This window comes from Halichoeres trimaculatus, unplaced genomic scaffold (assembly GCF_033239565.1).
Source record: "Halichoeres trimaculatus isolate MK-OKI-2021-1 unplaced genomic scaffold, fHalTri1.1 fHalTri1_scaffold_16, whole genome shotgun sequence".
Lineage (NCBI taxonomy): Eukaryota > Metazoa > Chordata > Actinopteri > Labriformes > Labridae > Halichoeres > Halichoeres trimaculatus.
Genome location: NW_027437194.1, coordinates 16,849,407 through 16,872,624, shown reverse-complemented (window position 1 = coordinate 16,872,624; position 23,218 = coordinate 16,849,407). Strand labels below are relative to the sequence as shown.

Below are 23,218 nucleotides of genomic sequence, written 5' to 3'. Positions count from 1 at the left end.
TACATTAATATCATAGACTGTAGTAAAGGCGTTAATATTTCTTTTCAGTTTTTAGATTTGCATATAATTACCAATTCATCAACTTGGGGGAAGTTATCAGAGTATCTTAAAACTTAAGATAGCTAAAACAACCACATTAAAAGAAAAAATACAACAATAAAATCAGTAAAAAAGAATAAAAGATGCTAGAACAAAACTTAAAAATGAGGTATTGAAAGATTGATGACACATTGAATAAGTAAGTAAATAAAAGAATAAGCAATTATTTCTAAACAGATTAAAAAATAAAATAAGTATATATGTAACTTTAATCGATTCCAATTGATTTTAATTGTTTGACTTTTAAATAGATTAAGAGAAACAAAAAATCCAAAGAAAAGATGAATACACCATCACAGGATCTCTAAATAACACAACACCAAACCTCCATGAGTCCTTGCTGCTAATGGATAACAGGCCTGGCTCAGTGACAACTGGGATAGGCCTCCAGCTCCTGTGACCCTGACAGAGTAAAAGCTGCTTGGATAATGTGTTGATAGAAGGTCAGATGTAAAACTTTTTTGATTTGCTGCCAACTCCAAAGCAAGGGGAAGCAAAATAACTAAAGATGCCATCAGTTGACTTTAAAATACATAATAATTATGGTTAAGGAAAGTTTTATTCCAATTTGAAACATACAGTATGCACCTATATTCAGCTATATGGAAAACAGCAAAATTGAAAAGGAGAACACAGCTTAAAATGGTTTAAAAAAAAAAACATTTAATGTTGGACAGAGTACAAAAATAAATTACAGTTTCGAAAAACTTTTCTTTAAGACTTGTGTGCAAAACATTTTTTCAACAATGTGTACAAAATTAAAATGACTGTATTGTGTGTTTACTGTGGAAAATAGATTTGCCCATATTTAATGAACATTTATTACAATAAAGATAATGAAAAATTTATCATAGTTCAACTGACTTTTGTAATATTTCTAAGGCACATTAAATCTCAGCTAATCTCCCCAGATAAATCTAATCGTCCTCTGCAGCCACCAGCCTCTCTATAGCATCCCAGTCTATTTTGCTAAGGTTGCTGCCAGTCTCAGAGAGGTTGTCCAACCAGTCCATATCCGGCACACCCGCTCTGGTTGCACCATCTTGCTCATCCAATGGCTCAGCCCCAACCTAAAAAGTAAACGGCATATTAACAAATCTGGGAGTAGATCTGAAAGGTGACAAAGTGATAGGTTGATCATGTATCAGTGTGTGGTTCTTACCCCCTCATTTAAGTCTGTAGCAGTCTCCCAAGTGTTTGACTCTGTTGTTTCTTCCATCCTCACATCCCTGAGGGTTCCTCTTCCCACAGTGGTAACTCTTGAAGGACTTTTGTTCAGGCCTGTCACTCTCTGGAGTTCAACGTTTTGTTCCACTCTCTTTCCAGATGTTTGCTGTTTCCTCTTTGTGTCACTGAGCATGCCCCGTCTGGTCACTTGAGAGAGACGGTCTTTTGGCAGAGAGGTCACTAACACATAAAAATACACAATGTAAAGAGTTTGTTTGATTTATTGGTAGATTAAAAAAGTAGATGATTTTCTTTACGACACCTGGTCTATGTAGTCCTAATCTCCTGCGGTGATCCTCTGATGGTAACCCGTGCATCTCTGCAGTCCATGGCCGAGGGTTAGCTTGAGTCTGTCCTGTCTTTAAACCCTTATTGTCATCCGTAGGTAGGCTGAAAACCCTAGAGATAATAACTCTATTGTCAAATCGAGACTTCTTGACTTTACACTGATCAAGACTAAAGTTATTCTTTGCAGAGATGAGATCCTGGTCAGATTTCTACTCTAGGACTAGGAGATACCTGTAAGTGCTGTCGAGTGGTGGAGCAGAGATGGATCTTGTGGCAGGGGGAACTGGTGAAGCCCCAGTCCTTACAGAGGACCAAATAATTGGTGGAGCAGCAGAAACATCATTTGCCAATGAGAAAGCTTCTTGTGTCCTGAGGTTGAACTGCTCCAGAAGTGTCAGCCTATTAAGTCAAAGGAAAAAGCAGTTCATCACAAGCCCTTCTGTTGTACATAGACAGTGAGATAGAGACACATACTTCACTTTTTCCTCTCTGGTGCTTTTAGCCGCTGTCTCATTGTACTTAGATGATTTCTGCAAGGAAAAAATAAGGTGAGAGACATTCTAAAGACAAATAATTCAATTCAAAGTTCAGAAAAAAGGTAAATATGTCCCACTGCTGTTCCAGGGGAAGAAAAGGGCTTGCGCTCCCTCTCCCTCAGGCTCGCTCTGTGTTTCTGATAAACAGCCAGCTGCTCCCTCTGTTTCCTCCTCATCCAGATCCTCAGCTCCCTCCTCTCATCCTCTGAACGGACCCGTGTCTGCCGCATTAATCCTCTTTCCTGCTGCTTCTTGCTGCAAGGGATCACATTGTTTCTCTGCTCAATGATGACCTTAGGTTCAGCTGTCATTCACTAAATTTGAGTCTGCACAATACCTGGAAGGGAGTGCAGCTTGTGGATGGGACCAATCCAGATCAGTCAGGGACAGATAGCCTTCCCTCACCAGCTCGTCTAAGATTTCTGCTGTATCGGATAACCCGGACTGACCCAGATCCTCATTTGTAAATCTGAGGATGGACAGGGAGGAAGCTCAGTATCATGAACTACACAAAAGATACCACAAAAAATGTAACCCATAACAAAACTAACAGAGGTCAGGTTAAGTTGACTAATACTCACACATGAGGTGTTCCAGATGCTTCAGCCAGTTGATCTTTGATTCCTGTGCAAGAAATAGTTTAATAACGCATGTTTCCCATATTTTAAATCCAGGAGATTAAATAAGCATAAGGGTATTCTGCTTTCCTGTATTTTAAATATGGATGGTAAGACTAAACACGTGCAGACTTTCAAACCTGTCTGTATTTATATGTTGCAGAAATCCATCAATCTGTCTGTGACCAGCTCAAAATGTTCCTTTCTTAAAATAGCACAAGATCCTCACGAGATCCTTGCTGCATGAAACTAGCAGAAATAAAAGGGTCATTCAGAAGGATCTCCTAACTTGTTCAGGGCATGTTGGGAGGTGGGCCTCAAACACCAAGGTCAACCCTGTACAGGCCTCCAGAGGGCCGGCCAATCAGGGGCGAGGGGGTTAGTGGAGCTTGGGCTTTTAAAGTGATACTCCGGGATGGAACAAGTTGGGTCCTATTACAAGGTTTAAGGCAGAAATTACCCCTACAGCAGTGTTTTTGTGCAGCAGAAGCCCAGGGCGCACGCACCAAAGACCCCCTCCCTGCTCGTCTGCCGGTTTCCTCTGCACTCAGACGGGGCCTTGTTTTACTTGACCAAAAACACAAATAAACGGACTCCCACCAAAAAAATCTGATATCGGCTTTATTTAGAGAATTTTCAGCGCATTACTTTCACACAAAAACACGGCTAAATAAGGCTCTAGTTCTCATCGTGTCTTTTCATCCTGGCAGACTACCTGCGTTTGTTTATATCTGGCACACCGCGCACAAAAACACTGCTGGGGGGGAATTTCTGCCCTAAACCTTGTGATAGCACCCAACTTGTTCCATCCCGGAGTATCACTTTAAGATACAGCAGCTTAAAAAACCTTTTCAGACAGAGGCTGAAGTTACTGTTTCCTAAAACAGAGAGTAAAAAATTGGGTTGTTTTTTAACTGGAGGGTCAGTATCAAGCCTATATACCCCCATACCCCCTCTTTAAGTTGTATCTCGTCTCATCTTAGGCTAATACTCTAAGTAATAACTAAAAATGTCATTTTAGTGGGTTTATGTGCTGCTCTTCATATAGAAATATATTTGAATGTGTTTACTTGGTTGGTTTTGAAGTTGTGAAGGGCCAGCGCTGTGATCATGTGGAGCTGAATAACGAAACGACAGCTTGCTTTCAGGAGTAAGGGAGTCATCCTGACTTATGGCTCTTTCCAGCAGATCTTCTTCCTGTTCTTCTAAAGCACTTAATTCATTCAAAGGGTTGAGTTTTGCTGTCCATGCTGTTGAGAAAATGTATAAACAAAAGTTTGAAAGTTGTTCTAAAATGTGTTTTTCATTGGGTTGCAAAGACTTAAAATGTTTCAGGTCATACCTTCTTGTGGCACAGAAAGCCTGACAGTTTTTTTCACAGCTGTCATCTTCACAGCAGGAGGCATAACTGGTGTGAGTTTTTCAATAGTGTTCACCAGCTGCACAGAGACAAAGGATTATATTAACGCCCCAGATATTTTGTAAAATGAGCACAATAATTGTAAGAAAAATTCGCTTTGGTACCATCCTGGTGTTGGAGAAGTCCATCTCGAGGCAGTCTGCAATTTTCTGCAAAGCAGCCAGCTGAGCGTCCAGATCAGAGAGCCGGGAGGAGAACCAGACTGTAGGAGGTGTGGCTGAGGAGCTCTGAGGTTGGATGCTCTGTGTCTTAATGGCCTGACAGATTTCAGAGTCAGATGGATCCTCCATGTCCGTGACAGTGATGTTCTCTGGTTCTTTCCTGAGCTCAATATGGCTGCATGAAGGCGACTCCTCTACAATACCTAAAATATACAAGATACCAGGTTTCAAGACAGATTCTACCCAAAGTGGAGTGACTGTATCAGGATTAAGACATCAATACAAAGACTTTTGAAGACCTGAGTGAGTTGTGGTGTTAAGGATATCCCCAGGAACAGTAACAGAGGGTTTTGGATCAGCAGCATTTCTTAAAACAGAAGTAGCAAGAACATGAAGCTGAGCAGGAGTTGGTGTAGGAGGCTGATTGAAGGGGATATCTTGCGCTTCCTGGTTGAGAGAGGGTAAATCTTGATGTAGGGATTTGTCATCTAGATCCATAACACTTATGAACTGACGGCTGCCTCCATCCTAGAGACAAAAGTAGAGAAACAAATGTTTGGTTTTTATTCTCGATAGAATTTATTTGCAGATTTATTAACATATGCAATTCCTTTGGATGTCTTTTCAGCGACAGCCTCTTTTGCGTAGACTCTCATATTGTGTTCCCTTACCAGTTTCTCCTCCAATCTCAGTGGGGTCCCCTTGCTGCCTCGATCAAGACACTGGTTAAAAAACTGCAGATGCCCTGTGCTTGGGGCTGAATGAAGGAAAGACACATGAACAAAACACTGAACTGTCCGATAAAAAGCTGTGTGTCACCTGTAGTTTGAAGACAACTTACATTTGGGGCTTTGAGTAGTCACAGAAGCAGACACAGATTTATCTACGAGCGACAATTGACAAGCTGGAGGAATAACAAAGGTATTTGGAAAAAGCACATGACACATATGTTACAATCGTCACAGGCAACCAGAAAAACAAACTTTTATTTTCATGTATTTGTATGAATAAAAAAGTTTGTGATCAGCTTGAACTGATTTGCTTCAAAACTGGGCAAAATATATGATATTTACATTCTGATCGGACTCCTGCCTCACCTGGTTCTGTGTTTGTGAAAGCATCATGGCACTCTGGAGGCCTCTTACATGTGGAAGCAAATGCATGAAGCTCAGCTGCAGTGCACATAGCTCTGTCCAGTAATCTCTGACCAGTCAGCAAAGAATCGCAGGACCCTGGGAATACAAAATCAAAACACACTTTAATGGTACTGGTGTCGAGAGGGACATTTGACTTCTAAAAAAAAAACTTCAGTCCAGAGGCCGAATAACTGGGGATGGGAATCAAAAACCGGTTCCTGTTGAAAACCGATAAGAAATGTTTCAATCCATCTATATCATTAGCCTTTGTGCTTAACAATTCCCTTATCAATTCCCTTATCGAGTCAGGATTTTCAGCTTGAAGTTTTACTGACTTCATAAAGAATTGTACATTACTCAGGAGATTCATATTCAGTACATTCGAACCAGAATAACAAAATAGCGCAAGCTTGATGCTAACCTATACGGGAAACTGCATTGATATGCTAGCAGTTAGCATACATCAGTATAACTTGAGCTTCAGAATAGAATTTCAACTTTCATCACAGAAACATATCACATCAACTCTTCCTAAAAAATACTGAGAATTTCAAATGTCTAAAGCTAACAGGCGATTGAAAGGCTCATGGCTGACGTCATAACTACAGAAAGCTTCCAAACAACTGAAACCATTGCTATAACCACTTTGAGACACTAGATGGCCTACTTGTATTATTAATATGTTACAACACCGTACATCAACGTCACATTGTGTTTAGTTTTTACCTGTTTCTGTATAATTATGCCGAAAAATTCCAGACTCAGGGACAAATTACATTTCATTCACTTACAGTGTAAACTCAATTAAATGCTGTTGACACAGAAAATCTGTAAAGCTACTTTTTGTACCAAGAAAATTCACAACAGGAATTGATAAGGGAATCAACAAAGAATCAGATCGATAAGCAGAATCGATAAGGGCATCGGTATTGACAAAATCTTATCAATTCCCATCCCTTCGAATAACAGTAAAAAGTGAGTCACAAGAAAGATTTATCTCAGAAGTTGACACTTAAGTTATATTTTATTTTCCTTTTTCTAGAAGAGCAAGGATAGAGTTGGCATGCACATCGTGATCTTGCACAGCAAACAATCTTATCAAGTGATTCTGTCTTTTTTCAAGGAAAAAATTGTCTTGTTATACTCAATATGAGCCATATTCAACCGTTCAGTCCAGAAAAATGTTTTGTTTTAAGTTATTCAAAGACAAAAATGAGGTTTGAATTGCTTGTAACAAGCCAAAAAAACCATCTGCCAATTGAACAAAAGAAAAATCACTTGTTTTCAGACATTATTCTACTTTTAAGCAAACCTTAGAGCAAATTTCTCTTGTTTCAATGGCATTTTTTTTACTTGTTACAAGCAGTTCAGACCTCACCTCTGTCTTTCAATAACTTGAAACAAGACATTTTTTGGACTGAACAGTTGAATGTGGCTCATATCAAGTATAACAAGACAATTTTTACTTAAAATAAGACAAACACTTGATAAGATTTCATTTTTTTGCAGTGAGTAGACTCCATCGGGGGATATTCATAATTTAGATCATTGTGCCCCCTACATTTATTATTCTGACCTCAAAACTTTAATTTTGGATATCTGTTCATAACTCTTATTTTGTGTATAAGTCTCTCCTGATTGAACTATTCACTAAGTTTTCACTTTCACTGATTTTTTCCATTTTTTCTGGAGGAAGTCTTTCCTTTCTAATAGAAGCTGTTTTAATTAGTTCGAGACAATGCAGCAAGCATAGTTGAGATTGTCTTTCTTACTAACCAGATTTATTAGAAGTATAATCTCCTGTAGGGATCTCCTCTGCCAGCTCTCCTCCTTCAGGTTCATCTGTCGGCTGGAAATTAAAACATAAGTTACCGGAGAATTGCACTTTAACATCCATAAAAGCTGGAAATATTTCTGAATAGAGTTAATATCAATATACCTCTTGTTTGGCAGGAGTAACTTGTGCAGGCTCATCTGGTTTGAATGTGACGTGTACTTTTCTTGCTTTCTCTCTCCTCTTCTGCCTGTGAATTTCACAAAGTGAGCACAATACTGTGGACAAAAAGTCTAAGTAAATCAACCATAAGAAGAGAAATAAGCCATCACCTCTTGGTGGAGTTGGAGTTCAGAGCAGCAGTAGCACCTGTAGTGCTTTCAGGAGGTAAACTGAAGCTGAGCAGGCGCACTCTTCCCTCTTCAGCCTTCTGCATTGCCATCACTGATTTTGTAAGCTCTTCCCTGGACATTAGATGAGTTGTCTGGGCTAAAGAAACTGGCTGTGGCAGCATCTGTGGCAGAAAGGGGGATCTCTTTACATTAACTGCAAAGTAAGTTTTGCATATAGCTGGTTTTAAAACCTCTAAATGATAGAGGAATGGCTTACCATATTTGGTGCAGGATCTAAACGTAGAAGCTTGATGAAGCTTGGGGTTTCCACTCTTGGAGAAGGTGACCCAAATGAAGGCTGCACAAGTAGTTTTGGGAGTGTTACATTGTTTTGCTGAGGATGAGGCTCAATGTGCAGCAGACGAAGGCCCTGCATTGGTGCAGGTGTGAGAGATGGAAAAGCTGGAGGAAATAGTGAGAAATCACGCTCCCTGCTTCTCTCAGATGGCTGAAAGTTGTGTGTTTGTTGTATTTCTGGATCAGGGGTCACATTCCTTTTTTTCTTTTCTGTCTTCTTTGATGGGTTTGAATTGTGCAGAGTTTGGGGATTGAGTTGGACACTCTGCTGGGATAACACAGAATGGTTGAGGTGAAGCAATTTCAAGCCTGTAAACTGTGGCTGAGGGTCATTCTGTGTGTTTTCACGAGGAGGTGGTAACAGGTGGGAACCATGGATGCCTTGACTTGTAGCCAGCAGCCCCTGTGAGGGTGGGATTAACCTCCTGCTCCCCCTGAACTGGATTTCTGGTGACATGGCTTGCACAGAAAGTGGCTGCATTTCCTGCAAAGAAAATGAGAACATGTTCACTTTGTTTTCATCGTGATTTCAGTATTATTCACACAGACAAACAAAAAGCAATACCTGATAGTTTGCATGTGCACCATTAGAAACAGAGGCTAGATTTGAAGTGATGTGATGTTGGTTGTTTGCAGAATGGACTGCAGGCTGGTCTGCAGGCGTACATACAGGGGCCTGACTGATCTGAGGGTTGGTGGATGCTGGATTTGGCGCACATGCTTGTGCCTGAGGTGTTACAGGAAGATTGAAACTAGCAGCATTAGTTGATGGCACTCCAGGGTGTGTGAAGTTTATTTGAGACTGGGCCAAAGAGGAGCTCTGCTGGGCAACTTGCAGGTTTGAAAATGAGGCTCCTAAGACCTCCTTCAGGTTCATGTAGTTAATATTCTGTTGAATAAAACAAAAAAAAACATGAAATCAGAACAGGTCAAAGAGTTAGTTAAATTCACCTTTTTGTGTCAGGCTTTTCTTACCTGAACCAGTCTGTACAATTCTTCCCCAAGACGCTCCCTCATTCGTGGATCCTCAGTAAGTAAAGGTGGATTGGGTGCTGCAGAGGCCTCGGTGGGTGCACATGTTGCAGGGGTTTGCTGCTGGAGAATTGGAGGATCTACTTGTGTGTTGAGACGCAGCACACTTGGTGAAGGAGAAACCTCTGCATGGACCACCGCCTCAGGTTGGGAAGTGGGAGGAGCCTGGGGTTCTGGGTGTGGTGGAGCTTGCAGGCTCCTAATCTGACTTTGACTGAAAAGGAAAACTTTCATTTCAACAACTAATATGAATGCGTTTCTGTTTCACCACCAAATTTGATGTTTAAATATCAACAGATAAGGATATCAACACGAGACCTCACATGGACTTCAAATATAGGAGATTCCTACTATAATTCACCAAAAACTGCAAGTAAATCAATTAACACAAACAATAAAAACATTTCTACTTACTAAAGTCAAAAGTGTGAAAAGATAAAATGTGTTAAAAACTCATAGAGAAGTCTCCAACCTTTCCCCAATTGCAAATAATCACCTATTTCCCTGGTCATGTACTGACATAACCTTCCAATGTTGGTCCGACAGAGGCAAAAACAAATATAAGGACCCTAATATTCAAGGAACTTTTATGCCATTTTATGACCTCTCACAGAAATATGACGTACTTAAAAATCACCTGTTTCATTTTTTTCAGATAAGGCACTATATTCGAAGCCTGAATCCTAAATTTCCCAGCTGCCCTCTGACCCTCAGGTAGATGCTCTCTAGCCTTTGACCCTGAACAAAAGAGGCTAATTTCTCTCATTAATAATCTTCTTAAGTCTTCTTCTAATAGCCTCACACCCTCCACAAAGGAATCTTGGGAGCAAGAGTTAAGTTTAAAATTATCTGATGATTACTGGCAATGTGTCTTACAGATGGTTCATTCCTCTTCAATCTGTGCACGACACGGCCTCTTACAATGTAAAGTTGTGTACAAAGTTCATTACACAAACGTAACTGATTCTTGTAATAGATGTAAATAATCCCTAGCTATCATTCCCATATGTTCTGGTTATGTCCCAGGCTTTCTGTATTCTTTTTAACTCTTAGCACAGCATATGAGCACCCCAGGAGAGCAGTGACACGTGTGCTAGTCTTCAAGTTTTTTTTTGCCTGTTGTTATCATGTGCTTCATGCTGAGGTGTTTTTTTTTCTTGATCTCAAACTATGCCCCCTCTGGGACATAGCCTGAAATTGACCTTTTTTTTCCTCTCTTCTCTTCCAATGTTGTCATTTCTTATCTATGGCAAAGGGGTGCTGGGTACCTGGCAGCTCCTAGGTACATCTCATTTCTATATTTTTCCCCATGTTTGTTTTCTTATATGTCTTGAAAGGGATGTAACTGAAATGAAATTTCGCCTCGGGGATCAATAAAATATTCTGATTCTTAACTGTTACTCCCGATCCCCTCTTAGCCCTGTTTAACACTCCTGTACAGCCTATTCCCTCAACAGTCATGCAAACTGTTCTCGCCTTCACCACCCTCTTGGCCAGGAGAACCATCCTCTTAACCTGGAAACACCCTGCACCCCTATAATAGGTGGTTGAAGGAGCTAATTCTGTCCATTGAACTTAAAAAAGCTTATATTCTCACTCAATAGCTCCTTATACTCATTTGAGAGGACTTGGCTACCTCTCCTAAGCCATAAAGAATCTTTTTCCTCTTTATCCGATTGTGATGAATGAGTTCCCCTTTTTGGTCATGTAATATAAATGTCTATATGTTAACATATATGTATGTTTTTCTTTTTTTTTGGTTGCTTAATTTTTCATAGGTATATGTATGTGTTCTGTTTTGAATGGGGAGGGGTTAAAATATGGGAAAAAATGTTAGCTGAATGCTTTGTTATATTTCACTTTTGTACTGTCACTGGTGAAAATATATCCAATAGAGAAAGTCATTTAAAAAAACTCACAGAGAACTGGAAACACATGTGTCTGCCTTCTCTGAGAAATCCAAGTCTGCAAGCTTTAAACTCTGCGAAAAAAAACAACAGCTGTTTGTGTTTGACTATTACTTTTGATGCCATTAGAAAATAAGAATCCTGAGAGGTTGTATTCACCATGTCCAGCATTTCTCCAGAAACTTCCCTGTTGGAAACATAGGATGACACTTCGACGCCCTCGCTGTCACTGCTTCTGCCTGCAAATGTCAAACAAGTGAATTAATACCTTCTGTTACAGGTGTCTGCTTTATAGCAATGATTAAGAAAGATTACTTAGCTTCGTACCTTCTTTTTCTGGTGTGATGTCCAAATCATCAAGACACAGCTGTTGGGAGGTGGGCGATCTCTGCTCAGCATCGAATGTCAGTTCCGTTGGGTTGTTAGGAAGAGAGGTATGGTGAAATCCAAGTTCCTCTTCTTTATCTGTGTGAGGGCTGCTGAAGGGAAATAAAGTAGTGTAGCATAAAAAAGGAGAAAAAAGGCTTTTACTAAATACTTTTGTCCAAAAATAAACCATTGTTATAAAAACACTTTGCACTCACACTGACTGTTGTTCTGGATGTAAATTGTGGTCGGGGCCAGTGATAGGCGTAATTGCAGATCCGGGGTATCCCGTATCGACACTGCTCTCTATTTCCACCTGCCTCTCCGCCTCAGGCTGCAGTACAGGTGCAACCATCCATTCTGTTTCTGGGATTTGGATGTGTGCCGTGTGTCGGTCAGCTCCCAGTGCAGCTGTGAGCCTCTGCTGCAGCAAGCTGAGAGACATGAGGATGGCCGGGGTGGAGGTTTTGACACGAATCACCACTCCTTCATCAGTCCCAGCACATCTTCCACTGGCTGTCTGTTTTTTGCCATGATGACCTCTTTTGTCAGCCCAGCGCACCATCCACTCAAGCAGCCTGCCCAGCTCTGGAAACTCAGCTTCCAGTTTAGGGTCCAAGCCGCGCTGCAGGTCAGTCACGGCTTCCATGGATGTTGTGTAGCCCTCTTGTAGCTGCCTCATGGAAAAGGTACTTTGATTAGGGCTAGCTTCATGACCGGAGAGACTCACCTTTATTCTTGGCTCTCTGGGCTTACTGCTTTGCTGTCGTAGGCCAAACAAACCCTCTTTCCTGCCAGCTCTCAGTCCAGGGAGAGAGCTGACAGAAGCTCTTGAAATCGACACTTCATCCCGAACAGATGAAGTCTCCTGCTCTTGTGTTGCACCTTGTTCCACTCTCTTGCAGCAGCAGCCGGCTTTGAACACTGGTGGATTAGTGCTTGAGTGTTTTCTCACTGGATGGTGTGCATCTCTTTGACGGCGATGAACAGTCGTGAGGACGTCAAAGGCGAGAGAATGCAGCTCCTGCTCCCTCAGCTGGAAAGAAAAGCCCTTCAAGAGGGGCAGGTCTGCGCTTGATTCTCCTCCATCAGCATCATCCTTTCCCAGTACGTAGCTGAGGAAGAGCTCCAGGAAGCTGAGGAACTCATCATCTTCTAGCTCAAACTCCCAGGTACCAACAACAGGAGGCTGAGGCTGCTTGTTTTCCTTTGCATCACTTGGGTGACTCTCCTCTTGAATGATGCTATCGATCTTAACAGCAGACTTCTTAGCCTGTTTTCTCTCTTTTTTTGCTCTTTTGCCCCTTTAAAAAGAAACAAAAATGAGCCACAGCACAGATATATTACACCTCAGAGTCATGACTGTAGTGTAGCATCACTCACTTTTTGTCCGTGTCATTCATAGCCTCAGATGTGCTATTTGCTGTGTCTGCATCACTGCTCACTGGAGGAAAGTCGCAGTCAGTTAAGGTGCCGGTGCTCAGAGTCGTACCAAGAGACAGCTGCCTGAGCATGGCCATCCCATGTTTGCTCCCCCGGTCCTCCTCTTCCTCCTCTTTCTCCCACAGATGGAGCTCAGGTAGAGCCAGATGCCTCTTCAAACGGCTGAGATGTTTCTTTCTCTGTCTGCGTTTGTCCTGAATCACCATCATCATTGGCTCGTCCAAATCTTCTTCCCCTTCCCCTGCAAATAAAACGTGGATGTGAGGAAATCAATGAAAAATGGGTTAAACTGATAAAACTTTTAACTGAAAAGCAATATTCATACCCAGGACATGGGGCTGTGTCAGTCTCTGCAGTACTGAGTTATACTTTTCTCTCAGGGGAACTCTGACAGACTCTTCCTTCTCTGGAAAAGCGCGTACCAGTGAGTCTGCCACCTAAAAAGACGAGGTGAAAAGTTAAACCTCCTCAAGTGCTGTTTAGTATGTGTACAAAAAGGCAACGGGAAAGCATCATCACCAACAAGAGAGGAGGAAGTTCAGCCAAGAGGCTGAGCAGTAAGTCCTGCAGGATCTCATCAGTGTTGAGGAAGCCAGAGAAAGGCAGCAAACGACAGGCCCACTGGAGAGCATCCACACAGGTCGATCTTACCTCTGAGTTCTTCAAGATGTGAGGAAAAGAAAGACATTTAAGAATCAAGGATACTGAACATAAACATATGAGAACCTAGATTATAAATAAAAATACCTGCTCTTCTCTCACACTTTGTCTGGCAGCCTGATACTTCCTACAGGAAATGGAGAGTTGGTCCCTAACGTGAAGCATCCAGCATAAAGCACACAGCTCCCTGAAACAGACTGTTAGGAAAAATTATTAACTCACAGAAAGTTTATTATTTCTTGTGTGAGCAATTCAGCATGGTTTGAAACCTACCAATAACTTGAACAGTGTCAGGGTCCAGGCAGCCGTCTTTCTTAGGTCCTCTCCTAAAAATCCCGCTAGGGGAGACAAACTTCATCAGGCTCTCTGGGAAAGCTTTTTCTTCTGAAGCAGCGGATGGATCACGGTACTTGGTCTTGATCTGAAAATCATGAGTTTGACATAAACACAAAGTATGTGTGCTTTAAGGAAACAGATAAGCTCTTGGCAAAGAAACCAAGATTTTGACACACACATCCCTACATTACGCTTGATGACAATGTCCCCAAAAACCCAAACATGAGGGTAGACGGTGAGGGACAGTACATCAAACAGGGTTCTCTGGTGAGCTTTTTTTTATTTTCTTGAGGCTCCCCATTTCCTTAATAACTCTCACTACCCAACATACAAGAAATGAAAAAGAAAAAGAGAAAAGGGTCTCTAGAGAGGTGTCAAAGAGAGGACAGGGGAGGCAGAGCCAGGGCCAGGAGCCTGTTTTAGCTTGAGCTATCATAACGGTGGGGAGGAGAAAAAGAGACAGAAAACAGAGAGGGGGAGATGTGAAAGAGATGTGAGAGCAAGGACAAAGACATATGTGACAAATACAGTTTGGATAGGCTCTTCAAAGCAAGGTGTTTTGTAGTGGTGGGAGAAAAAATCATTACACAATATATTGGGATTTTTTGTTTGACATTAGCAAAACCAGGATTCTTTGTTAAAAAATCTTTTTTTTTTCAAATTCAAATTCTTCACTTCAGTCTTTGTTTATAAACAGAATTGGATGAAAATGTTACTTGTATTCTCCAGCAGAGGGTGAAATGTTCCTCTCTGACTTAATAGATGTGCATTTCATGGGAAAATATGGCTCCTGATGTAGTCTGTAGACATTATCATCATCATTTTACTTTTTCACATGGTCTGGTGTTATAAAAGCAAACCAAAAATCACAAAAATCATAAATATCAAAGAAAAGCAATTTAAATAAGCACCCCAAAAATTGTAATATTATCAAATTGTAAGAATAGCATATCGGCCTAGCTCTAATGGTTTGATAACTTCAAACGTTATAATAGACCTTGCATCTGTTTGCCAGAAATGAAAAAATCTAGGGAAGGCTGGCATATGAGACACTAGAAGCAATTTGGAGTTTTAAAATATTCTTATTTTGCAATAAATACATGAACCTCAAAAATGCCTGAAAATGTAGAAAGACTGGGCAGTTTTTGAATAAACTCTAATAGTCAGCATACTTTTGTGTTAGTTATTTGTGAAAGTTTCACAACAAAACAAAATAATGATTGAAAAAAAGTTTCCCAAACTTGTGGACAATTAAACCTCTAAAAACTTATGAAGTAAAGTACCTTATGCAGTACATGTCTGGCACGGCGCAGACTGCTGATGTACCACTGGGCAGCAGCGCGACAACAACGTGCAGATCTCAGAAGCATCAATAATCTCTGAAGTACTCCAGACACTTTGTGACGAGCTGCAACTTCTGCAAAATGCCCCAATGTTCCAACTGGGTCCTAACACGAGACAGACAAATCTTTAATGCTCCACATGTAAACTTTGTGTAAAAGTTTATCTTCACTGTTACTGACAATACCTGTGTGTTAGGAGAAGGCTGAGGACAGTAGAGTGGTGGGGAAGGTAGATAAAGTCCATTTGGCACCAAAGCAGGCAGGCCTGAACACATTTCTTTGGCTGTGTCAAGCAAAGACGACAAAGGTGACGACAAAACGTTCACTCCAGCCATGACTGACGCCTTCAAGATCTCCTGGATGGAAACCTGTAACAAGTTCCAGTCTTCTCCTTCAAGTGGGTCTAAAAAATAATAATAAGACCTGAAAAATGTCAAAACACAAAAGATTCATCTGAATTCTCTTTTCTGTTCTTGGAGGTCATAGGTATCACCAACCAGAAAAGCTCTTGTCGTCATCTTTATCTCTTTGCTCCGGGGAGTCAGACTTGCTGCAGAGAAGACACTCCAACTCGTCCTGAAAGATTTTTTCTGGTTCCAAATCTGCAGGAAGGTGGAGTTCTCTCCTCCTCAACCTGTAAATAACATCAATGACATGTCAGTTACAAACCACACACCCATTCCTGCCTTGATCATGCTGTGTGTTCACAAACTGACCGAGTGAAGTCAAAGTGCTCAGTACAGTAGCTCCTATAGGCTAGGCTCAGAGACGCCGCTGTCTTCCAGTCCCCTAGATGATAAGCCAGCCACACTGTCTCAGGAAGGAGACCCCCAAGCAGGAGCAGGTCCTGAGCGTAGTCCACTGTCCACACTTCGGACAGCTGCTGTTGTCGCACAGCTTTAGCCACCTCCTCCTGACAGAGCGGCACCAAACGCCCAACGCTAGGAGCTAAGAAAGGTATTTCATTTTTTATTGAATGGAAATTGAAAAAGGACATCAGTTTTGTTGTAACTGACAAAAATAAACAAAAACAAACCATGAGGCAGATGAAGTGGAGGTAGGACTGCAACTTGGTGAGGAGGAAGGATGTTGAGAGGTTGGTTGGTGAAATATGAAGCCATGAATCTGCCCAGAGTCTGAACTACAGCACACGCTGCTTCAATGTGAAGGTCCACTGGAAGCCAGGCGCAGGGAAGAGAGGCCGCTGTGTGATGAGGAAGAAAGAGCTCATGACTGACACTGGAACTTACTGTGAGGAGTTTTAAACAGACTTCAAAAACAAGGGGCAACATGACAGCAAATAAAGACAAGTATAGGATGTAAATAACACAGCTTCTGAGTTGATCCATACTGTACAAAGTCGGACTCAGAATATGTAACATGTCAGGTTCTGCTGCAGGGAGTATTTTGGCTTCACTTTTGTACAAAAGAAGGAGGGGTTTACAGTTTATGGACTTAAGCCGCAAATACTGATGAGCAACTTATGGATTTTTCAACCCAATGCAGATATAAATAAATTAAAGATGGGAGGCATTTGAATACAGAAGCCATCTACAACCTGATTCTATCAACTTGCTAAAGTAGGGGAATCAACGACATTGTCTTACCTGTCTTACCTGACATTTTGTCCGTCTGATGTCCACCCCTCTGCAGGATCAAGCCGGCCATGTGGTCCCCCAACTCTTGAGCTTCTCTCAGACGATACTCTGATAACAGGCTATACAGGAGCGCGAGACAGAGCCGTGTATCCTTAAAGACACCACGAACACAGCCTGACAGGGAGATACATTATTCAGATTTCTGTCTGAATGTGACGATGTGGTTTAGTTTGATGGGGAAACAGAAAACTGGGTCCTACTTTTGTCTCTCTCCTCACATAATTGCGAGCGCCATGAGTCTGCACTTTTTGTGTACAAGCCATACAGGAACAGATGTTCACCTGAGGATAAAAGAACAACAAAACTGCATTCAGTGATAATTTTGTCCCCTATTTGTCCCCTGCAGCTTCAACATTTAGCATAAAAAAGTCCGACCTGGGTAACTCAGTAGCGTAGGACCCTCCTCAAGCTTTTCTCCTGAGGACTGCACAGCTATTTGGATCTGTGACATGATGACAGACACCCTGTGTAGCTCCTCATCCCAACCATCACAGCCCTGAAAGGTTTTCAGATCCTGCACATACTGCTGGGTTATCTCGTAGACCCACTGCCACACTCCCAACAACCTGATTGGAAAAGAAACACAGAATTGTTTTATACTCTTCTATAACAAAATGGGCATCATCTTTTGACATGATCATCTGTACCTGCTGGAAGGTCTCTGAGGAACAGGTCTTGGCTGATCTGTAAGTCTATGTTCCATCTTTCTATCCTGTAACACTGGCACATGGTGAATATCTGAAGACCAGAGCTGTAGAGGTTTGGATTCCCTCTCCTCAGAGGACCAGAAAGTTCTCTGCGGCATGCCGTATGTTTGATCAAGGGAATCAGAGACCAGCTGCAAGATGAGCAGCACTGAGGACAGGTTATGGGATGATAACTGACAAACATCAGTCTGATGGGAGTCAGGGTGAGGCATCAACTGGAGGCGAATCAACAATCTACTGAGCTCCACCATCAGTGGCACACAGTGTGGTCCATCTAAGTGAGCACTATCCCAGGGAAGGAAGCAAAGAAGCTTTTTAAGGAGGTTCAGGAAGCAACATGAGTCCGAGAAGTTTTTCTTCCTTTCGTGGACCAAACGGAGTAAGGCAGAAAATCGCACCACACAGTGCAGCGTATACTTCAGCAGACGAGGTCTGTTCTCTACGGCATTTCCAAGAGACATGCCAAAAGCCCACGCAGTTAAGAGCTTGCTTTGGACTTTACCAAGCTCATGCAACAGTGACAGAGTCCTTATTTCTGATTCAGCAAAGTCAGTTTCAGAATCAGGGCTTGTGATGAGTCGAGTGTTGGTGTGTGTGTCCAAAGCATGGAGTGTGTCAAACATTGACGCAAACTCCAGGTGGCCTCGATCCTCCATGTGGGAACCAGTGGGAGGTGCATCAAAATCAGAGTCATCCTCAAAGAAGGTCTGTGAAATCATTAAAAAATGTGACAGGTTAAAGATAATTTACAAATGACCCATCATCTGTATTTTCAGAGTAAATTACAGGCCAACCTGCATTTTCTGAAGAAGCTCATTTGTACCACCCAAAGTCCCCTGGTCCTGCAGGAAAAGCGGCAAAGGGGATCCATCTGTGGCCGTTTGGTTGGTAGAGTCTGCTGTGTTGGGCCCATGCGTGAAACTGAAGCTGAACAGCTCAGAGTTGATGTCAAAGTTTAAACAGGACACAGACTCAAGCCACTCCCTCACATGAACCTGGAAATTCACATCAACAGTCATTCTCAAAACTTCCTTTCAAAGAACAAGCTGAGCTAAGAGTCCCTGTTTCATCACCTGTGATTTATCCAGAACCTGAATCGCCTTCTCGAGGTCTCTGCTTGTGTCTTTTAGAAGAGTTTTCAGCATCAGAGCAGGAGTAGGTTTATCAAAAACCCTCAATACGGTGGCCATGTAGCCGTCAGACACGATGAGATACAACAACCGAGGATGCCAGGTGACAGAGTAACGCTGCCGAAGGACATCCCGCACGGACAAACTGGAGCTGGAGAGGGAGGCCTCCTTGTTGCCAACAGTTACTGGTGGCCTTCAAAGGAAACAGGGTTAGAGGAATTTTAGAAATTTAATCACAGGAATGAGTCAAAATGAAAATCATCAACAATCTGTATTTTTTAATACAATAATCCTTTTTTTTAATTCTGCCACTCACAGCATGAATATTTTCTGCACTGTTGTATTATTATAGTCTTAATATTGTTAAGTCATGCTACTAAAACAGTGCGTTAAACAGTACGATTCTAGGCTTTAGATTAGTTAAAAACAGAAAGATTTCTTACAGATTACTTTACACTTTACAGATTAAATTTAAAATTAAGAAAATACTCAAAGAAATCAGCAATTTAAGAAATTTTAAGAGATTATAAGAGATTTGCTTTCATAAGATTTTAATAGAAAATGTTAAATTAAAAAACAAGAACAACCTGCACAAACAAACTTGTTAGAATAGCTAATGAGTAGCTTGAAATAATAAGTACCGGAGAGTGACAAGTGGATGCAGAGGTAGAAAATGTGCCGGCCCAAAATCAACACTGCAACCAGAGCTTGTCAGAGTAATAAGTCCTCCAAGGCGAGGAAGCATAAGAAGAGAGCCTCTCTTTAGAACACAGGCCAGGAAAAGACCTCCAGGGGACCAGCCCACACTGTTCACCCAGTAGGACCTAGAACACAAGTTGAAAAGTTCACCTCTAGATAAATTCACATTTAGATTCAGGCAGTTAGACCTATACCAACAAAACAATGAATATTTTGCCCCTTGGATTGAGCATCCAACCAAATCAAAGCACACATTTATATCAGGAAAAAGCCCATCAGTACCTTATGTATTTAGAGGGAATGTCCAACTTCTTGCTCCCACATCCTCCCAGGCCACTGCAAACTGAGACAAAATTCTGTGTGCTCACAAAGAGTACCTGTGTAGCCTGCATTAAAACAAAATGTGAAAGAGTCAGACTTTTAAAGCCAGATAAATATTTTAAAACAGTCATTTTAGAGGCCACATGCTCACCCTAGGCTGTCTCTGGTTTATGATAACAGATAACAGACACCCATCAGGGGAGAAGGCTGGAACTAAGGCTCCTCTCGACTTCACTGGTTGGCAAGGTGGCGTGAGTTGAGACAGGGGATATGTCTTGGTGGCCCAGTGTATGCTGTATCCTACAGAGCTACACCAAGAAATCTTTTTGTTCAACTTCTGTACACCAAAATAGTTACCCAGTCTGTAAAAAGTCCAGTCTACTCACCCAACTCTCACATGGCTCTTTTCCCACTGGAGTTTCAGGAAGGTGATGATTAGCTTATTTCCAGATGTGAAAACAAACGCTGATAAGCAGGCATCACCCATTACCTGAGAGTTCAGACAAAAAGACAATTAGGTAATGAAACTTTGGAATGTAGTGCTGTTCTTTAAATTAATGCAATGTATAATTTAGCTGTTTAAAGACCTCAGTTTTGATGAAGAGAGTGTGTATGGATGCTTCTTTGTCTTGTGGCGAGGGCAGAGTTGTGTCCTCAAGGGGCTGAATGTGTGCCCATTGACCTTTGACTGTACCATCTTTTACTCCCGTCAATTCCTTGGCGTCTATACACTCCCAGAGGAACACTTGTCCTGTTATGGCAACAAGGAGCACACGCATGCCATCCCCTGAAACTTGGATCGAGAGTCGTGTGGCATTGCCTGGGAACAAACACATTAATAGATCCACATTTTTAATATTTCAATATCTATTTCAAGGGGTGAACATTTATTTGATTTTGTCAATCAAAGGTGACACAAAATCTAAGAGGAGTGCCAGAATGAATCTAAAACTGATATAAAAACATGTGTTCTGCACATACCTTGGGTGTCAGAGATTAATTGAACTACTTCTAGCACAGATGCAGCAGTCTTCAACAAATCTTTATCTCTGTTCCACAGAAACAGCTCTCCTGACATCATTAGTCCACACAGCCACATACCTGAACAACATATGACACAAGTCATGCATTCTTAAAGTTTACAGCTGGCAAGTATTGTGATTTTCCTGAGGAGACCAAGCTTACCGTTGTGGGATGAAGCCATTGTCACGACACTGTTCAGAAGAGGATGAAGTTTGGGAGTCTTTTTCCTGGTTCGACCTGACACCATGTTAATCTCGCTGATCCGTTTGTCATCTAACAGGAAAACAGACTCCTTCTCCTAAAAGGTGTCACAACAAGGGTTTGCAGTCGTGTTCTTCTGACAAGATTAGCAATATTACAAGCTGAATTCAACTGGCTCACCTTGCCGAGCCAGCAAAATCTCGGCCATGGTTTCTTTCGTTTGATGCTGGATGACAACAAAACCTCCAGTTTCAGCTCCATGTTGTAATGACATTTGTCTTTCACTGAGATCGCAGAATCATTCTAGACAAAAAGACAAAAGACAAGACGACATAAAGATACGAGTAAGCTGACAAGCTACGAGTGCAGTTGCAGGCACGTTGATATAATGATAAGCTATGGACGATTATAAATATGTAATGGAGGTTTACATCTTACAGAAATGTAAAATAACATTATATAATGTGTATTTCACATGCCAATTTTATCCGTTACTTAAAAAGTCAAAAAAATAATAATAATCAGGGAAGGTACAAATAGGCTACCATTGACTAGCATTAGCTTCGTTAGCTATCTTTTCTTTGCGGCGCAGTAATCCCGAAAAAAATAGCCTACCTCCAGTGCTTCTGCTAAATTCACTGGAAACGCATATTTCCATTACTACATAGCCGCGGGGATATTATTGAATCTGTCGTGTTAATCGTTTTTACAGTAGCTAAACGAGAAATGTTTTGAAAGTCCCTCCGCTACAGCTGCCAGGTTTTTTTCCCATGATCCTCTCGGATGAAGCTCCTTTAGCGTTGCCGTGGGAACAAAGCGGAAGAAAAGAGATAGATAAAATTTTCGAAGGAATGAGCTTTTTCATCATCTAATTTAATTACATGGTTAATTGTAATCTTAAGTGAATGGGATGAACAAATACACTTAATCAAGGAAGACTGGTTCGCCTTTGATTCAACTGCCTCCTTATTTTACGTAGATATGGACTCAGGCACAAGTATTTGCTTACTTTTTCCAGCAGATGGCAATGCTACAAAAACAAAAATCTGCCAGGTCTGTTCACCCATCATAGGAAAGTGGGCTTGAGTTCACATGAAAGCCAGGTCTGACCAGTGGAGATCTCCGTGCAAGATAAACTGCGGCATGAGCCCTTTTGTGCTGCAGTTATAACATACATTTCCCCTTGAGGTGCATATTCTCTCAGAACCATGCAGCCTATTTACAAACTGAATACTTGTGTGTAATAATTGGCCTCCTTAACAATAAACATGCTTTGTTTTGTGTTAATTGTATGCATCAAGGTCTCTGATTGGCTTGTTACTTGAAGTTATTAGATTTGCCCCCTGGGCCCCTGCTAGTATTTGATTACTCTTGCACTCTCTCCTCTCATTGTGATGGAGATGACGGCAGCCATTGCCAATAGGTGAAAGAGGGGACTTCACCAGACCTTAATTGGTTCATTTGCCTCTGCCTGCCAGGCGCAGATGGAACTCTTTATTACTGTCACCGCCAGCTTCATTCTGCTCTGATGAGGACCATCTGAAAAGGAGCACTTGACATTATATGGGAACATGATGACTTGGTCAAAACAGAATGATAAGCAGATGGAAGACCATAGTTCAAGAAACAGACATAAAAGGACATGATTTATTCAGAATATAGTGAGACCCATTCTTCTGTCATAAATTTGTTCTTTGCAACATGACAAAGCTATCACCATTACATTTCCAGGCGTATGAGCATGTTGGGGTTTATTTGCATTCCTTGGACCATCTTCAATAAATGGATACTAGAGGCTTTGTTTGGGTTTAGGTGTCTCATGTGTGCATGTTTGCATTTGTTTGCATATGCACCCATGTCCCTCATATCTTTATCAGACCATTTTTGACACTTTCGGTCCCTCCCAAGATTACAACCCCGCTCAAAAAATGTTAGTGATTCCTGGATCTCAAAGTGGAAAAAAAAGAATAAACAGATTATAGAGAGCTGACCATATGTTTAAGCACCAAATCGTTGCATAGTAACTCTGAGGCACAAGTGGTCTCCTTTGTTTTCAGCCAGCAATTGCGGACCTGTGCTATTGTCATGAGAACAATGTCTAATTTACTCTTTACATCTTCAGTGTAGGGCCATTAACTGGCATGGCAGCCTCATTTACCATCTGCATTCCTCATTCATTCTAAAGAAAATTATGCTGAGAAGTCTATTAAGGCAATATGCCAGACAGAGACACAGTTAGAGGATGTCTGCTGCAAGTCACTCAGATTTCCTAACAGGGAAATAAAAAACTACACTGTCAGAAGGGTTGGGTTTGAGGTGATGGTTGGTTTCTGTCCCTGTGAATTTTCTGGGAAGATGTTACAGAACTGAATGTGAATTAAAACACAAAAAGCCTTTTAGATATTTTAGAATAAAATGGCTTTTTTAAGTTGGACTTTTTCTTTA

General features: G+C 41.4%; 1 protein-coding gene across 3 annotated transcripts; it reads right to left on the bottom strand.

Moving 5' to 3' along the window:
• Positions 1–765: 765 nt before the first annotated feature.
• On the bottom strand, positions 766–21,561 carry cplane1 (ciliogenesis and planar polarity effector 1). 3 transcript variants are annotated; one of them, XM_074690435.1, is made up of 50 exons: positions 21,389–21,561; positions 20,954–21,076; positions 20,735–20,870; positions 20,531–20,650; positions 20,137–20,369; positions 19,936–20,039; positions 19,701–19,857; positions 19,511–19,614; positions 19,171–19,353; positions 18,473–18,722; positions 18,194–18,394; positions 17,340–18,106; positions 17,068–17,258; positions 16,893–16,973; positions 16,642–16,806; positions 16,071–16,238; positions 15,751–15,982; positions 15,532–15,668; positions 15,220–15,437; positions 14,975–15,139; positions 13,629–13,776; positions 13,443–13,552; positions 13,215–13,355; positions 13,021–13,132; positions 12,636–12,936; positions 11,471–12,556; positions 11,214–11,365; positions 11,046–11,125; positions 10,899–10,960; positions 8,923–9,193; positions 8,513–8,836; positions 7,868–8,431; positions 7,591–7,772; positions 7,424–7,508; positions 7,261–7,333; positions 5,446–5,580; positions 5,190–5,252; positions 5,020–5,105; positions 4,648–4,876; positions 4,292–4,551; positions 4,110–4,206; positions 3,838–4,017; positions 2,732–2,774; positions 2,488–2,619; positions 2,228–2,405; positions 2,089–2,144; positions 1,846–2,013; positions 1,589–1,725; positions 1,262–1,506; positions 766–1,169 (listed from the first exon to the last, which is right to left on the bottom strand). In XM_074690435.1, the coding sequence occupies exons 2-50, from the start codon at positions 21,032–21,034 to the stop codon at positions 1,017–1,019; spliced, it is 9,546 nt and encodes a 3,181-aa protein (XP_074546536.1). In that variant the 5' UTR covers positions 21,035–21,076; positions 21,389–21,561; the 3' UTR covers positions 766–1,016. The 3 variants fall into 3 exon arrangements, with proteins under 3 accessions (XP_074546536.1, XP_074546537.1, XP_074546538.1); XM_074690436.1 differs by having other exon boundaries at positions 11,214–11,362; XM_074690437.1 differs by having other exon boundaries at positions 16,651–16,806.
• Positions 21,562–23,218: the final 1,657 nt, after the last annotated feature.

Coding starts and splice junctions, on each gene's coding strand:
- cplane1 (XM_074690435.1), bottom strand. CDS start 21,034: ATGGAGCTGAAACTGGAGGTTTTGTTGTCATCCAGCATCAAACGAAAG. Junction 15,438..15,531: donor TGACGACAAGAGCTTTTCTG/GTTGGTGATACC, acceptor ATTATTTTTTAG/ACCCACTTGAAGGAGAAGAC. Junction 13,777..14,974: donor CCAGACATGTACTGCATAAG/GTACTTTACTTC, acceptor CATGATTTTCAG/ATCAAGACCAAGTACCGTGA.